Here is a 17,660-nt window from a genome sequence, read left to right as displayed (position 1 = left end):
CAGTCCGTAAAAAGTGTCTCGTCGTTAAAGGGTTAACTGATTTAGACGAAATGTAGTTTATTTGATAGATCTTGAAGTTTTTTCACACGTTCAATCAATTTTAAGTGCTCAAACTCCAAGAGAGAGCAGTTTCAATAATCGTGTTTTTTTTTCAACATCTCTTCATCGTGGTTGCCAAACGGTAAGAGATACTGACTTTCGGTTTTCGGTGACCCCACCAAACGAGTCAACATTTTCTATCGAACTAACTTACCCAAATTACCCCCCCCCCCCCCATCCCTTTTATCCCCTCCAAAAACATGTTTTTTGACTTTGCAAAAAATTGGCCCTGGCGATTTCTTTCAGTTTAAAAAAGAATATTTTAAAAAAATTGCTACTTGGGTAAATGAAAAAAGATTGGTGAAAGAATCTATTGGGGTTAAAAAAATAGGTTCTTCAAGGAAAGGTCTTAGGAGTATAACTCATTACCTTTCCAATAAGCTCTCATTAATTAAATTCTGATCACTAGAAGATGAATTATTAGCGAATAAATTAGTTGAAACATTTTTGTGTCTGAACATTTTAAACTTGCCAATTATCATTTTTTTAAATCTATTTCTTATCCGATCTCAATAAAATTTTGCAAAAACATTGTCTACCAAATTATCAATATTCCACTAAAATATTGAGATAAAATTCTCAGTTGTTTTCCGTAGAGAAATATATTCCGGGTGAATTTATGAATTTTTGGAGATTTTTCACTTTATAAACTGGCCTTGGAGCACCTCTAAACGACGTCCGTTATTTTTCATGTCTAAGAAGCATTTAATTGTTTCATCATTATAGATTAATTTTCCGACCGGGCCAAAAAGATTTTCTTTTTTGAAACACCCCAATGCACACTCCCTAAGATTCTCTTCTCGTGAAAATATTTACTAAATGTATATAACTCAATATAGATTGCAATAATCTTTGGGTTGAAAGAAAAAAAAAAGAAACTTTCCTTTGTTTTTTTAAAGTCCCATTAGATTTTCTCTATCACATCGTTATGGAAATTCGATTTTCACTTGAAAAGCTTTCGATTACTTGAAAAGCTGAAACCGTATTAAATATGGCAGCCATACCGTCTGTCTTGTCTTTCTTATAATGCAGCTGTTTGAAGCCAGCTCACAAATTGATTAGAAACTCAGCTTGTACTTCTCAGTCCAAGAAGATATTTAGACAGAAATATTGCGTATTTGTCCCTCTTTCTAAGGACCAAATTCTTGAACACAAGGAACACCTTAATTTCGACATACAGTAGACTCTCACTCAAAGCTAATTCGCTCAAATTCGCTGTAGTTCTTCCTATTTTATCGTGATTCTTTATAATTGAGCGCTTTTGTGGAATTTACAAAGGATTTCACGCTCAATTCTATCGCTAAACCGGATGACATTTTGCCCCATATTCCCGATTGAGAGAGAGAGTCTACTGTAATCGTCAAAATGTGGAGACTAAATGTTAATTTATCGCAGTTTATTGCGTCTTTTCAAATGTTTCCCTCCGTGACAAAAAGATTGTCAAGTATTTGACACCAGGGTAAAATGTCAAAAAATGCTGTCAATCCCAATAACCAAAGGAAGAGTGGAAAAGTATTGGACATGATGGACATGTCCATAGGACAATCTGAGAAAATGATGAAGAATTCTTTGGGGACAAAAATAAAACATCGAAATAACACTCGTGTCACATTTATTCACAACCCTCCCTCCCTCAAAATGGTCCTTCTCCGCCCACATTTTTTTTTTCTAGGTCACAGTCTCTGCTTCTTGGGTGCCTCTAAATCATTTTCCTCGTGACATTCATCATTGGTACGTTTTGTTGCTACCTGGGGCCGTTGATATTCAGCTCCTGGAAATAAATATGTCGAACTACCAACACGACAGAATACACCAGAATCCTCCATTGAATTGCTACTCTCTCCAATTCCTGAATCATCACGCAAACACGATGGCGCTGCTAGTGTTGCCTTACCATCTGGTGGTCCATCCAATGTGTCTCCGCTAGGTGAGAATTTTGGTGTGTTACATGTATATGTACCAGTTATTTCACTAAGTTTCTGCTCTCGCCAACAGATGTCACGCCATTCACCACCCAATTCATTACACAAATGATCAATTATTACATCAGAATCACCCAAAAGTTCAACATCAAATCGCATATGGGGCAATGGTTCGCGATTTATCAGGATTTGGGGCACTCTGGATGGTACTGAGCTGGGAATTAGTGCCACAGGACGTACCTGAAAAGGATAAAATTGCATGGAAAAAATATTTTTTTGATTTTTTTTTCAAGGGGGTAATAACTGAGCTAAGAAAAAGTCGGTCTGTATTCACATATTCACTGTTTTGTATGGAGAAACATTAAAATACTCATCACTACTCACACATTTACCTAGAAGTGAATATATATTCACCTAAAAGTGAATATATAGGAAGTAGAAAAAAAATATAAGTCGGCTTATCTTCTGATTTCTTACATATAAAATAATTGTGATTTTAGTCACAATTGCGGCTTCTGGGCTATAATTTTGGATGTTGGTTCTTTTTCACGAGATATTTTCATTAGTAATTGTATTTCTGACAATTTTGCTGAATATTCTATCACCAAAGTACAGTAAAAACCATTTTACAAAATTGAACTCCTTCACCCTTCAACGGAAAATCATCATTTGAAATTCAAAATATTTGAACACGTTCTTCCCAGCGTGCACCAAATGCTAAGCTTTCTCAAATCATCTGAAAAGAAATATATTTTCAGCTGAGTTCTGCTAACCTTGAAGTGACCTTCACGATCGCAGCGGCGATTTGTCAAAGTTATTCTTTTTCCCCAATCGAGTGAGAGACTTTAACTCTTTCGTCTCCTTTGGGACTCTGGGTATCCATGGAAAATATAATTTTTTTAGACTATTTAGAATCGATAAAATTCCGATTCTTCTGGATAATTACAAACTATAAGGATGTCCAAATCTAGGATATTTTTTGCAGGATCCCAATTAACTCCTGAGCTAAGATATTCTTGGTCAAAAATCGTGAATTTTCGATTTTCTGCTCCCTTGCAGATTTTGTGACTTTTTTGATATTTCTAGACCCGAATAAGGAAAAACCTCTCGGGGCCAATAAGTATGATAACTATCAATTGCAGATTACATAAATTCGAAAAACAATTTTTTCATAAATTTTCAAAAAAAATTGTTCAAAGTTGATGGGAATTCTCGTCCGCAAAAATCTTGAGATCAAATCGACGGCTCCATTCCAAACTACTCTAAGTCGACTTAGAATTATATTACTCCGAGAGATATGTTGTTCCCGGGACCGAGATCTACAACTGGTGAAAATTTGGTGGTCATCCGGCGTTCGGGTAACGAGATATTCAATTTTTTCGAAAAAAAATTTACACGGGCAGCATAGGAAATCGCCAACTTCAAATGGCTCTCCTGAAATGTTGTCATTCTGAGATAGAATAGTATGGAATGGAACCGTCGAAATGTAAGGTTATCCCGCCAATGTCCGCCATTTGCTTTTTGACACCAACCTTGTAAGAAAATTCCAAGCGGGAGCGAAATTTTTGTCAATATCCCAGCTGACCAAAGTTAACAACCAACAGCTCTGGGTACCAGAATGTTTACAGCGCTGGTAACAGTTTTGGGCCAGTGGAAAGTAGCACTGAGTTGGCCTAAAATTGTTACCAACGCTGGCAAGTTTTTAAGGTACAGCACACGAGTAGCATAGCGGCGAATTTCGTAACTAAAACGCGTCTTGTTCAGAATGACAGCTGGACATTTTCCACCGCGGAAAATGTATTAAATTTAGTTTCTTGTGGTGTCTCAGTGGAAAAAATTTCTTCTCAAGGTAAGTTTAAATCAGTGTGCAAGTTTTTTCTTTATTTTCCTCAAGAAATACTCTCATAAGTGCCTGAAATTGCGTAGATTCGTGGCTTTTTAAGATTTTCCGATTTTCCACGTCCTGCTAGTCTGAGATCGGCCAGACTCCCTTAAATATCGCATTCACAGCCCTCATTGATGAACTTCCAGATCGATTTTCCACTTCCGGCCAGATATTTTCGCCCAAAAATAGAAAATTTCCCACAAATTATGCAAGTGCGCGACCTCCCAGATTTTAACGTGTTTTTCATGTCCTGCTTGCCCCTAATTGGCTAGAATTCTTTTCCATAGTCCTCACTGATATACCCTCTACCCGATTTTCCACTTCCGGCCAGAGATTTCTATCCAAAAATTTAAAATATTTCACAAATTATGCAAATGCGCAACCTCCCAGATTTTAACGTGTTTTTTACATCCTGCTGACCTGCAATTGACCAGAATCCTGTAGATGTAGCATCAATAGCCCTCACTGATGTACTTTCTACCCGATTTTCTGCTTCCGGTCAGAGAATTCCACTCGAAAATAGAAAATTTTCCAGAAATTGTGTGAATGCGCGAGTTTGTTGATTTTGACATATTTTTCGCATTCTGCTTGCAAAAATTCATCCTAAATCACTTGGATTTCCCATCCAAGGTCTTCACTGGTATACCTTTTCCACGACTTTCCACTTCCGGCCAAAAATTTCCGGAAGTTGCACATTTGTTCTTATCACGCTGGCCAAAGATCGACCAGAATAAATTGGATGTCTAAATCCACAACCGTCATTGATATACTTTTTTTACGATTTTCCACCTCCGGCTGGAAATTTCTTCCAAAAAATAAACAATTTTCCAGAAGTTACACGAGTACGCGGACTTCGGAATTTTTATACTTTGTTGATCGTCTTTGCCAGACTTGCCAGATATCTGCCCAAATTCCTAAGATGTGTTTTTTACATCACTTATTGGCATACTTTCTTCAGAATCTTCAACTTCCGTTCCGACATTTTTGCATAAAACCAAAAATTAGACTTATCATTTTTTTTAAATTTTTTCTTACATGATCCTGAGGATGAATCACATGAACCTGTGGGCCTGAAAGCGGATTTGGGAAAGTCTAGCACGGAGAAAATTCCGACAGATCATCCCAAAGGCAAGAGACAAGAGGCAAGGAGGCAAGAGATAAGACAGCACCAGACAGCTTGAGAATAAGTGCAACAATTCCTGCCTCATTCGGTATTTTTAAGATATTGTGATTTTCTTTATTTTTTTATATGAAATAAAATGTAATTTAATTAAAAAAATGTTTTATTATTTAAAAAAGTAAAAAACGATTTTGAAAAACTCTTGTTAACACAGAAGTAACACTGGTGTTAACAGAATGGTAACAACTCTGGTAACAGAATGTTAACAGCGACAGCTAAAAATTTAGCTATTAGTTCCACTAGTGTCCACCATGAACGCAAAAGTGTCTCATTTTGGAACAAAAAGTCAGATGAATTTGTTAGGCAACCTAACAACTCTGTTAACAGAGTTGTTGGTCAGTTGGGATATTTCATTATGTTTAGCCGGCTGACAAAAATATAATTTTGACAGCCGCCGCTGAATTTTTTTAGACTCACACCTCCGAAGTGTCAAATTTACATGAATTTCTTTCTTTTCATTTTGTTTTTCTAATAAAATGGTGTGATTTTGAGGTTTTATGTTGTAAATTGTGTTCTTAAAAGGTGTTTAAAAAGTTCTAAAACCTTCATTATTGTGAAAATTTAGAATTCCAATGCGTGTGTGATGATATTTTGTGAAGAATTGCGGGGGTTCGGTGCACCATTTTTCAGATGAGTTTCTTTAGAAATTGTGCAGTTTCAAAGCAAAAAAAACTCACAAATTCAGGATTCATAAGCCTTACTTGGAATAAATTATTGAATTTGAAAGGAAAATCAATCGTATTGAATCGAAATCTGAGGGTTTTTAACAACTTTTCGGAAGTGACCGTTAATTTCACAATTTCAAAAACCCCAATACTCCAGCCGCCATGTTGTGAGCACACCTTCTTAGTTCGTTACATCATGTGAAAATCCTATTTTATTCTGCTAACTGTGCTCGCTGGGAATGCACTTTTGCAGAGGGCGCTAGTATAGCAAATTTACCGCACTTGCACTCGGAATTTTTCCTGGGAATTCCGTCAGTTTCTTTTTTTGCAAATGCCAAATGTCTTTTGACATCAGACAGCCCAGCAAAGACAGCGAAATGTCATCAACAATGCAAATGACATTTCGCTGTTTGAAAGCGTGTTTGCTACTTGTACTAAAATTCAAAGTTCTTGGGAAATGGTGAAAATATTCGCATATTCACCAAAAAAAAATGGGAAAAATACTCTGTATTCACCAGTTATTACCCCTTTGTTTTTTTTTAAGTGTTTAAAGTGCAAATGAACCTTGAGACTTGATCCTATGACTATGAGTAGATCGCAGGCATCACGGTCAGCCATGATGGCATCGTGAAAGGCGGTGGGTAGTCCTTCTCCGAAAAAAACAATATCAGGCTTCATGATGCCAGCCTGAACGAGTCCTTCGGGCAATTCAGCCATTGCAGCTGACATTGATTCCCGGTCTGGCTGACAAATGGCACACATTGGTATCCGTTGTGCCCTTATATCATCAGCAATCGCACTTGCATCAACCCGATTGCCACATCGTGTACACGATGCTGTCCCAAAGCTACCATGACACTCAATAACCCTCTCAATACCTGCTAATCGCTCCAATGTATCAATATTCTGTGTATAATTCCTCAGCAATCGTCCACATTCCTCCAGTCGCCGGATAAATCGATGACATGGACTCGGTCTAAATTGTCCCGGATAGATATCACGGGCAAAACGATAAAATGGCCGTGGATCACGACTGAAGTAACTAATATCGAACATTGCCTGTGGCTCTGCCAAATCAGGAAAATCCACTGCCAATCGCCTATAAATACCGTCACGTGATCGAAAATCCGGAATACCACATGATACACTAACTCCAGCTCCTGTCAACACCAAAATTCTCTGTGAATGCTTCAGTAATCTCACAGTATCGTCCACCGTATTAATATGGGGCAATTTGTGACGTTTTGCCGTTGCCTGTGCCAAAAATGAGATGATATACCATAAAAGTCCTTCGGGCAGACTCGTACCATTGCCCCCAGCCATTAGAGCGTCCAAAATGACACGTGGACTGATACCGGATAGCAATTGGGATTGTATCCATGTGGCTGAGGTAGGATCAAGTGCCATTTGCAGGATATCTGACATTGATGACAATTGTGAATCACTTTCGCTAGTGTCAGTATCAGAATCACTGCTGCTATCAGTACTGCTACTGCTTGAATCAACACCCGATGACAGTCTTTTGCTGTCATCATTCAACTTTAAGCGTTCTTCGCTATTTTCCCGTTCACATTGCGTGCCATCTGTTAAAGAAACATAATTGTTTATTAGAAATTGAATGACTACACATAATAATAATAATAATAATAATAATATTTATTGTTTCATGCCCATAGTACACATAAGATACATCTAGGACTATACATAATTGAGTTTAAATCACGCCTGAGCTAAAAGAAAAGCCTAAGTAAATTTAATGGTGCCAGTTGGGATTCTTCGAAATGCCGCGAAAATTCACGTAGAACAAAATGAGAGGTTTTTCAATTTGAAAATTGTTTAATTCCATAGAGTTAAGTCATTTTCACAAGAAAATCCTTTTAACAATTTATTTGAATACAGTTATTTTGGGTTAATTGTGAATAATTGTCGATATTGCAACAAAAACATTGGGATGAAATTATGAGCTGGAAGACAGATATTCTTTTGAGCTGTCCCAAAATTCAGGAAAAGTTTGAGAAAAATCCTTTTGTACAACAATTATTTTGGTTAATAAGGAATGCAAAAGTACGTATTGCAAGAAGGGACACGACCTGCTAATAAGGATAAAATAGAGAAGAAAATATTTTGTCGCGATTTTCAGTGATTTTTTTGCAAACGCAGCGCCGCCAGACGTTTGTCAAGTGAGTTATTTGTGTCTCTATCTCTTACTTAATTTCTTTGTATTTCTGGAAGATTCAAGTAAAAGGGTGTTTAGTGAAGAGCTATCCGTCTTCCGACAAAGATATCAAGAAGACAATTTATTTTTATAAGATTTTTTCTTTCTATTATGTTTTTTGGCGCAAAAATATTCATCATGGCACCGTGAATGAGCGGGATTAGTGTTACCAGAACGTTAATCTGCAATTTCCATTAGAACTATCAACACAAAATTTCCGATACTACACGACTTTTAATAAGCACAGGTCTGAATTACACTATGCAACACGATTTTTGGCACACGCATCTCACATGGTACATTTGATAGAGTCGAGTCCTCTGATCACGAATCTGTTCTTGGTTTTTCTCCTGTACGTCACAATTTTCTTTAATTATTTTTTTTTGTTTTTTTTCTATTTTGTCTCATATTATCAATTATTCCTCCGGATTAATTTCTATTAATTTTCCGGATTATTTTCCGGATTATTTCCGGACTATTTTCCGGATTAATTTCTATTAATTCTTAAAAAATCAACATTTTTTCTGCATATTTTATAAATTTATTTTTCTGAAATACCATGCAAACAGACGGAATTCCCACGGGAATTCCCAGAAGCAATTCGTCAGTTAAATAAGCATTTGTCGTAACTTCCTTTTGACAACTTTTTAGGAGACGAAATTTTCAGTTCAATATTATTTTTCTTAAAAATGAGCCCCGAATGCGATACTTTTGAGTCAAAATAATAAAAGTGGCACTAATAAACTGCAAGTTAACTCGAGAAAATCTTTATAAAATTATTTAAAAGCTGCAATATTGAGAAATATGTTAGAAGAAACACAGTAATATTTTATCGTAACTTTCATCGTTTATAGAGCCGTAACTTCTGATTTTTATGGAGATCCTGGAAGTTACGACAATTTTCTAAAATGCATTATATCAATTTGAATTATTCTAGTGATAATAAGCGCCTTTATTTGACTAAATTAGTCAATTAAACTGTGGTCCTTGTCACTAAAAGCTATTATTTCATAAATTTTATTTAATAAATTTTGTGCGCCACGTCGCTTGTTTTGTTTTGAATTAATGACAGATGGGCAGGGATTTTTTCTCACTTTTTTCTCGCAAATATTGAATTAAAATGATTTAATGTTGCATTATTCGCACTGTCTTTGGATATTTGGAAGAGTTTATAAACGTTTTAATGAGAAATATTGCAATTTTGCTGCAAATTACAAGCCACGCAAGTGAGCAAAAGATGTTACGGCAAATGCTGATTATTGAAAATTTTGTATGGAAATTTGTCGTAACTTCTCCAAAAATGGAAGTTACGACAAATTCTGATGAATTTTTCCTAAAATTACGGGCACTTACGATAAATTTTGTTTAAAATAATTTTTATTGGGCTTATAAAAGTTTCTTTTTCACAAGTGCGTTTAATAAACAAAATTACGCCGATTCTAAATATGTATTATATCCCAAAATCGCAAAAATGTAGTTACGACAAATGCTGATTTAACTGACGAATTGCACTTAATAGTTTTAATTTTACTATGATTATACACATATTTTTCAATATAAATTTTTCACATTTCCTATTATTATTCAATTTCTTGGAAAATTTATCCAGTTTTAACCTAATCCAAGATTAATATTTGTAAGAATTTTAGCCGTCAGATTATTGATAAATGAACCATCCGACATGTCAAAAAACTTTTGCACTGGGGATGCAACCTCGCGAATAAATCTTTAAATATTTCGGTATTGAAGTCTTTTGGATACAAAATATTTATCACACAACACTCCAGGGACTTGAGCAAGACCTCTGAACCACAAAATTTAATTTTCCAAATAAATAATTTGAGCAATTTTCCTGCAAAACACTGCTCAAATTTCATTTAATTTCTGTCGGTACTGTCTTTTTCCGAATCACAACACAAATCTCTACCGGAAGAGCTTTTCCTCCCAATTTTTAACTATTATAATTATAGATAAACACGCGAAAACTATCAATTCTTTGCAAAATAATTCTAAAATGAATTAATATTGTGTCTGCCATTTGACAATTCTGAATGACACAGCGACACTGACACTGGAAACCGCTGGATAGTGTTCATTTTTCCACAAAATTGACCTCCTTTTTGCAAAAAATTGATCTCCTTTTGCAAAAAAAGTTGGTTGGAAAATGGGTTACTAAATTTTTTGGTTAATTACATGGAGTGACGACCAACTTTTGACATCCTTTTGCAAACTACTTTTCTCAGAGTATGACCGGAAAATTCGCCATTTTGAATTATTGAAGGTCAAAGGTCAAATACTTTCGAAGGCTCATTTTTCAATTTGCTTAAAATTTGATTTTTTTTTTAGAAAAGTATTGCAAATTAGAACCCGACTGCATCGGTTTTCATCGGTAATGAATCGGTTAAGTACCGATTTTTTGATTTTCAAATGCTTTTGTGATTTATGAATCAAGTTGATATCTTTTAGTAAGATCAGTGATTCCAAAAGATTATGCAAAAAGCTAATTCACGGTGAGTTCTATCTCGTGAGTTCGAGCATTCCGCAAAGCTGGGACACTTTGCCATCTCTTTTAAATAAAATAATGAATTAAAAGAAATGAAATTACAACAATAATAAAGAGTAATTTGAAAGATAATAAAAAAATATATGAAAAAGTAGATTTTGGGCTGAAAATTTCAATATTCAAAGAAGAAACTCCTTTCTGAACAGATCACACCGGAAACCGACCACAATTCAATTTTCAATTTCAGTTTTTCTGACTCTTAGTAATATTTACTAATAGTATTTAGCTTATAATAAATGATTATTGAAAGATTAGATTAATTTTAGAATGTAAGAGCTAGGTTTTAATATTATATCATTTTTGCCCAAAAAAACTCATTTTTGACTGATCTTCAAATTATAAATTTTTTAGCTTATAGTAAGGCCATGTAACTCCGACGATTGCAAAACTCGGATGCCGCGACCGATTTAACTCCGATACATCCACTTAAAATATAATTTATATTTTTATTTCTGTAATTAATTACTGAAGTATCATAATATAACTATTCTACTTTAAGAAAAACCAAAAATTATATTTTTATCGGTTTAATAAGTGGGTAAAAGAAATATTTTTTAAGCTCGGGTCAGCTGGGTTGTGTACTAAAAATTTAATTTCTGAGAAAATTTTGCTGTTGACAGCTCGTCGCTGGAAAAAGTTTAGTGTTTTTTCTATATAATAAAACATTATTTGCAATCAAAATTATTAATAAAAGTTAGTGTAGTTATTGATCTACAAGGTGAGTAAGAGTTTATTGATAATATATTAATAATTCATACAGAAATAAGTGATTTTTGTGAATGTTTACATTTCGATGCAAGTCGGATGCGGTGAAAGTCAATGTTTTGGTTCAGAATTTGCATTGTTCAGGACTCTTTTTCTGTTTCAGATGCCAAAGGGAACAAAAGAAAAGACCTATAAGGACAAGCCCTACTCTAAGGAAGGTCTTAGGAATGCCTTGCAGTGTGTACGAGATGGTTCTACCATAGCATATGCATCCAAAACATTTAATGTCCCAAGAACAACACTGCACAACAAATTGACCGGCAAATACCCAGAGGAGTGCCCCAATGGCAGGCCAACAATTCTTTCAAAAGAACAAGAAGAAGAGCTTGTCAAATGGATCCTGGGATGTGCGGATGGCTGGCATCCCATCGGGAAGGAACAAGTTCTGGACAGCGTTAAACTCATCTGTGAGGTCTACAAAATTCCAAACCATTTTACAGCTGGAAGACCCGGAGACGTTTGGTTCAGGAATTTTCTTAAGCGTCATCCAGAGCTCAGCATGCGCAAGCCAAAATCCTTCTCATTGGAAAGAGCTACTGTTACTGCTGAAGACCTCACGGAATGGTTTCAGAATTGTCTTAAATATTTCACAGAACACAACCTTCTGAGCATTTCACCAGACCGTGTTTTTAATTGCAACGAAAGTGCCTTCTTTTTGACACCGGAAGATGGAAATGTCTTGTCCAGGAGAGGTTCACGTGTAGTTCCATCTCTTAAAAATTCAGGACCGAAGCAATGTATCACAGTACTCCTCAGGGTGTCAGCTACTGGCGAACTTGCTCCTCCAATGGCTGTTCATAAAACTGACATTACTCCAAAAATTGCCATTCACAACGCAGAAGGATGGAAAATGGGAACGTCACCACAGAGTGGCTGGATAGATGGGCCACTTTTCTATGCTGGTCTTTATTTCCCGAAAATTGTTTTCCAACATTCAGAGGAGTCCATTATCAATAACCAGCACGATCAGGCCACCGACAATAATCCTTCAAATGATCCAGTCATCCCTGGAAACCAACTCTCTGCAACTTCTGAGACTCAACCGATCTTCGACACACTAAAACAATGCTATTTCTGGCCAGGAGAAATTCCAAAACGTCGTCAGAAGAAGAGGGTCAAAGCCAGCAATGTCAAACACCAGTATATTGTATCTTCCGAGGAAATTATCGCGGAACAGGAGGAAAAATTGAGGCAGGATTTACAAAAAAAGAAAGAAATTGCTGAACGGAAGTTGACCAGAGAGAGGAACAAAAATATAAGGGCAGAAGAAAAGGAGATAAAACTAAAGGAGAAAAACATGGTAAAGGAAAAGGCTCAAATGCCAATTGAAGCTGAAAAGAAAAAACGTGGAAGGAAGTCAGCCAAGAAAACCGAGGAAAAATCAAAGAATTGAGTGCAATCTTAAAATAAATAAAAATATATATAATTAATTAATAAATTAATGAAATGAATTGATGGAATAAAACTCTAAAAAATGTTTTTGAAATAATATCTTCTCATTTTTATGCATTAAACTTTTCCTTAAAATGAGCATCCGAGTTTGATCGAATTCAACGGAGTTACAAAAAAGCATCGCAGTAACATTCTTGCGCATATATTAATATTATCGTAATTTTATTAAATTTCATCAATATTATTGCTAAAATTCTATTTCTATCATGATTCTAAATTAAACAAAGAATAATTCTATTGATTTGGAATGGCGAAAAAAATATTTCATCAGTCCAAAAACAAGCATTAAAGTCGCACTCAATGAAAAGTATCCGGATTACCTCTCTTTACTATATGTATTTTCTCATATTTTGTTTAAAAATATTCTTATGTTTATATATGAAACTGTTTCAGTCAATAGAACTGGATATTACAGCGTTTTCCCGGTCCAAATCAGGTGTATTTAAACTTACGAAGGGTGTATTTAATGTTTTTAACGTTACCGTGTAAACAGACGGAATTTCCCACGGGAATTCCCACGAATTTTTTTATTCCGGATGGGAATTCCGAATGGAAATTCCCATATTGAACTGTCAAATTTTTACCATCCGCTCTATGCGCCTCTGGTGGACTTCAAGCGCAACACAAAAATGCTCCGAAAATTTGAATTTCAAATTGTGTTTTTTTCCGAATATAAATAACAGAATGTGTATTTAGAAGATATTTCACGTACTTTTTTATTATAAATATTTTTATAAATATTATATAAAATACTTTAAAATTTTATTTCCAAAAAAAGTAAACAACAAAAAAATATTGAAGTATTGTTTTACATCCGAAAAGGCAGTTTATATTCGTCGGTTCCGAAGAAGACTATTGTAAGTCTACTTACAATAGTATAAAAAGATGGTATCATTGGATGCAGAAACCTTAGATCTATATCCCCACAAAATTTTATGTTGATTAAGATATTCCTGCAAAAGTTACAAGAAAAAAACTTAAAATCAGTGTGCCCAATTATTGAGTTTTTTGCCCACAATTTTGCTATAATTAATTTAAAAGTAGTGTTAACTAGAATATATTCAATGCGTAAGTATGATAAAATAGTTTCAAAAGCTGAAAAGTATACTAATTGCAGTGAAATTAATGAAAATAAATTTTAGCTGTCAAACTTTAAACCCCATTCCTGTAAAATTTACATTTTGGACTTACAATAGTCTTCTTCGGAACCGACGATATGGTTTCTGGCTGTAACTTTTAATAGTGAACTTCTACAGTTTTTATTATTCTTTGTATTTTCTTATCTAAATTATTATATTCTTTACATTTTTCAATAATGGGATTTATTGAAAAATATAAATTTTGAATCTGCCTTTCCAATCATTTAAACCTCTTCCGAAATGTTATTGATGAATAGTTAATTCAATCCAGAAACACTAAAATACTTTCAAAAATTACTATAGTATTATTATTCGATTTCAAATTTGCTTTTAAAATCAATGTTTTGATCACTACAGGAGATTTTACATGTTTTTTTTTCATATATTATTTGCTTAAAAACACTCCAAGTTAAATTTTCGGAATTTTCCGGAAGCAAAAAGCTATCTCGAGTGAGATAGCTTTTTTCCATTTTGGGCATTATTGCAGTTGATTTTCAATGAAAGTATGATCAAATTGTGATACAAAATATTATTTTTAGCTATTTTAAATTATTTTCATGTGATATTCAACATATTGTCTCATTTATTAATAAAATTTGAGAAGAATATCACAAAATAAGTCCCTGGAGCGCATGAAATCATTTTTTTTAAATAGAATTTAGCAATACTATGAAGGAATGGTATGTTTATAAAAAGTAGAGATCGATATATGAAGCAGAAAATATATAAGTCGGCGTATCTTAAGATACCTAATATAAAATAATTGTGATACTAGTCCCAATTACAGCTTCTGGACTGCAATTTTGGTTGTTGCTTGTTTTTGACGAGATATTTTTTAATGCCGGTCGCATTTTCTGACAATCTTGGTCTCAAACTATAGTAACTAGGATATATATCCTGCAAAAAACATCCTTGATGAATAATTCAATGATTCCCGATGGTTTAGAGATGAAAAACCATTTCACAAAATTGATTATTTCTCTTTCCAACGGAAAATCACGATTTGAAATTCAAAATATTTGGACGCGTTCGGGCAGTTTCTTGCACTTTTGCAGAGGGCGCTAGTATAGCAAATTTCCCACTTGCCGTGTAAACAGACGGAATTCCCACGGGAATTCCCATGAGATTTTCCATTCCGGATGGGAATTCCGGATGGAAATTCCCATATTGAACTGTCAAATTTTTACCATCCGCTCTATGCGCCTCTGGTGGGCTTCAAGCGCAACACAAAAATGCTCCGAAGATTTGAATTTCAAATTGTGTTTTTTCCGAATATAAATAACGGAATATATATCTGGAAGATATTTTAGGTACTTTATTTTACTAAAATGGCTCTATTATATTACGTGTTGTCTTTTATACTCAATTATTAATATGACAAAGTCTTTAGAATAATTGAAACAGCTTTTGGGATACTCTCAAATAGATTTAGGATAATTCGGGGGGAAATCGAAGTACAACCAGAGTTTTCTACTACTATTGTACAGGCTGTAATTCCTCTCCACAAATTTATAAGAAAGACCAGCCATAGTAAAGATCTAATTTTTGAAAATGTTCTTAACATTGATGTTTTAGAAGGAAATAATAGACATATCCCCGGCACACCAAGCAGCGAAGCGAATTTAAGCAGAGATAAATATATAGATTATTTGTATAATAATTGAATGGACATTGTTCGAAAGAAGATGTCTGTAAAAAAATTTAAAACTCTATTTTCAATAAATTGAACGATAAAAAGAATATTCTTCTTTTATTTCAAAGTAATATTTTATAGCCGAAAATTTAATTTCTAAGGTTTCCGGCTATAACTGCTATTAATGAACTTCGACAGCTCTTACTATTCTTTAAGTTCCTTCTCTAAATTATTATATTCTTTACATTTTTTAATAATGGAATCTAGTGAAAAAGATATGTTTTGAATCTGCCTTTCCACTTATTAAAACCACTTCTGAAATATTATTGATGAATATTTAATTCACTCCAGAAACACTAATATTTTCAAAATTATTATATTATTATTAATCGGTTTTTTAATTTGCTTTCAAAAAAATTTTTTGATCACTATAGTAGATTTTACAAGTTTTTTCATATATTACTTGCTCAAAAACACCCCAAATAAAATTTTCGGAATTTTCCGGAAGCAAAAAGCTATCTCGAGAGAGATAGCTTTTTGCCATTTTAGAAAATTGAATATTTCACCCTCCAACGGAAAATTTCCATTTGAAATTCAAAATATTTCAAGACATTCGGGCAGTTTCGTGCACTTTTGCAGAGGGCGCTTGTATAGCAAATTTACCATTTGCTCGTGGGAATTCCCGTGGGAATTCCGTCTGTTTGCACGGTTGCTAGTGGAAATTCCCGTGGAAATTCCGTCTGTTTGCACGGTTATTGAGGAAGTTTCATGAAAGGAAAAAAGTTTTTCCAACAATTACAAAAGGGAATTGAAAGGACATGTAAAGAACTAGCTCCAGTTAAATTTTCAAAGAGATTCCTCAAAAATTGTGGGACTAGTTACTATTTCAATTTTGCCAATTTGTATGACAATTTGTACACCATTTTTTTGGCTTTCAAACAGCCTTAAGAAGTTGCGTAATAGGGTCCGCAACCTTATTAAATTTTGGAAAAAGAAACATTTCAGTAAAACTCTGAACTCTGATCTCCGAAACCGAAAACTCTTTGGATCCTTTGGAGTAATATTAAGAAACTTGGTCTACGACCGTCTGTACCAGGTGACGATCTAACCCTTTATTTTCTCTTTTTCTTCCGTTTGTGTTCTGAGAGGGTTTTAGCTTCAGCTGTGTTTCACAAGAAAATGTAATCTATGCTATCTCCCGTATCAAGTCGAATGCCATGGAGTGTGATGGTGTCTCTCTTGATTTTATTAAAATTCTTCTCCTGGTTATCATCCCGGTGCTCACTGATCTCTTCAATCACGTTATTGTTACTTCTACCACCGTTTAAATTATTATACAATGGTTCGACGCAGGTTTTTTTTTTTAACAATATTTTATATTGTACATCCCCAAAGTTCTGTCCCGTAACTGATAATGGATTCATTTAAAGAATGATCTATCTGATACTACGGATACTTTTTTTTCTGATCAATTATATACAATATTAATAATATATTATCCGTATTACCCGAAATATCTGTTGGATGTTCCATTGTAGCATTCCCAATGTCAGCACAATGTTTTTTGTACAATTAAATGTGCATTGGGAGAGAAGAACCAAAAATTTAAAAAAAAAAAAAATCAAGTGATTTTGGAGGGAAATTGAGTGAGAAAATGTCCACAGGTAGCGCCTTCCTCCAACAGTCACCTCACATGCTCCACCTGGTGGTCGATCATCGCACAAAAGTTTGACAACAACAAAGCAAATAATACAACCACGCAGCGTCCGTAAGGGACACAAAACAATTTTTTTTAAACAATTTCACCCTAAAATGCTCTTTTTTCACCCAAAATACCGCAACACCAATTAATTCACATAGATTGATACAGTCAATTTATGCTGAATTTATGCTAAATTTTTATGTGCTACAGCCCCTTTTTTGCAAATCACTTTGCAACACACAAAACACATGTCAAATATTAAAACGCCATTTTGGACGAACAGCCATTTTTCCCTATAAATACAATTTCACCATTGCTCTGGGTCACCATGTCAAATTGCCCATGGTATCTTCTTCTTGTTCTTCTTTTTCTGGCATTTTTTCCAGGAACTGTCTGTGGATATTTCCCTAAAGCGAATCAGACAATTCCAATGGAGGATT

The 17,660-nt window shown here is 34.4% G+C and overlaps 2 protein-coding genes across 2 annotated transcripts; one reads left to right on the top strand and one right to left on the bottom strand.

The window, feature by feature from the left end:
- Positions 1–1,694: 1,694 nt before the first annotated feature.
- On the bottom strand, positions 1,695–17,523 carry LOC129808765 (NAD-dependent histone deacetylase sirtuin-1). The gene is made up of 3 exons (XM_055858604.1): positions 17,027–17,523; positions 6,316–7,334; positions 1,695–2,261 (listed from the first exon to the last, which is right to left on the bottom strand). Exons 1-3 carry the CDS (start codon positions 17,049–17,051, stop codon positions 1,773–1,775), a joined length of 1,533 nt encoding a protein of 510 aa, XP_055714579.1. The 5' UTR covers positions 17,052–17,523; the 3' UTR covers positions 1,695–1,772.
- On the top strand, positions 10,909–12,715 carry LOC129808770 (uncharacterized). Its single transcript, XM_055858614.1, has 2 exons — positions 10,909–11,247; positions 11,398–12,715. The coding sequence occupies exon 2, from the start codon at positions 11,398–11,400 to the stop codon at positions 12,685–12,687; it is 1,290 nt and encodes a 429-aa protein (XP_055714589.1). The 5' UTR covers positions 10,909–11,247; the 3' UTR covers positions 12,688–12,715.
- Positions 17,524–17,660: the final 137 nt, after the last annotated feature.

The sequence above is a fragment of the Phlebotomus papatasi genome, chromosome 5 (genome assembly GCF_024763615.1).
Source record: "Phlebotomus papatasi isolate M1 chromosome 5, Ppap_2.1, whole genome shotgun sequence".
NCBI classification, from domain to species: Eukaryota; Metazoa; Arthropoda; class Insecta; order Diptera; family Psychodidae; genus Phlebotomus; species Phlebotomus papatasi.
This window is presented reverse-complemented; position numbering and strand designations above follow the sequence as displayed.

Coding starts and splice junctions, on each gene's coding strand:
- LOC129808770 (XM_055858614.1), top strand. CDS start 11,398: ATGCCAAAGGGAACAAAAGAAAAGACCTATAAGGACAAGCCCTACTCT.
- LOC129808765 (XM_055858604.1), bottom strand. CDS start 17,051: ATGGAACATCCAACAGATATTTCGG. Junction 7,335..17,026: donor ACATCCAACAGATATTTCGG/GTAATACGGATA, acceptor TTTCTTTAACAG/ATGGCACGCAATGTGAACGG. Junction 2,262..6,315: donor TCATAGGATCAAGTCTCAAG/GTTCATTTGCAC, acceptor TATCCTTTTCAG/GTACGTCCTGTGGCACTAAT.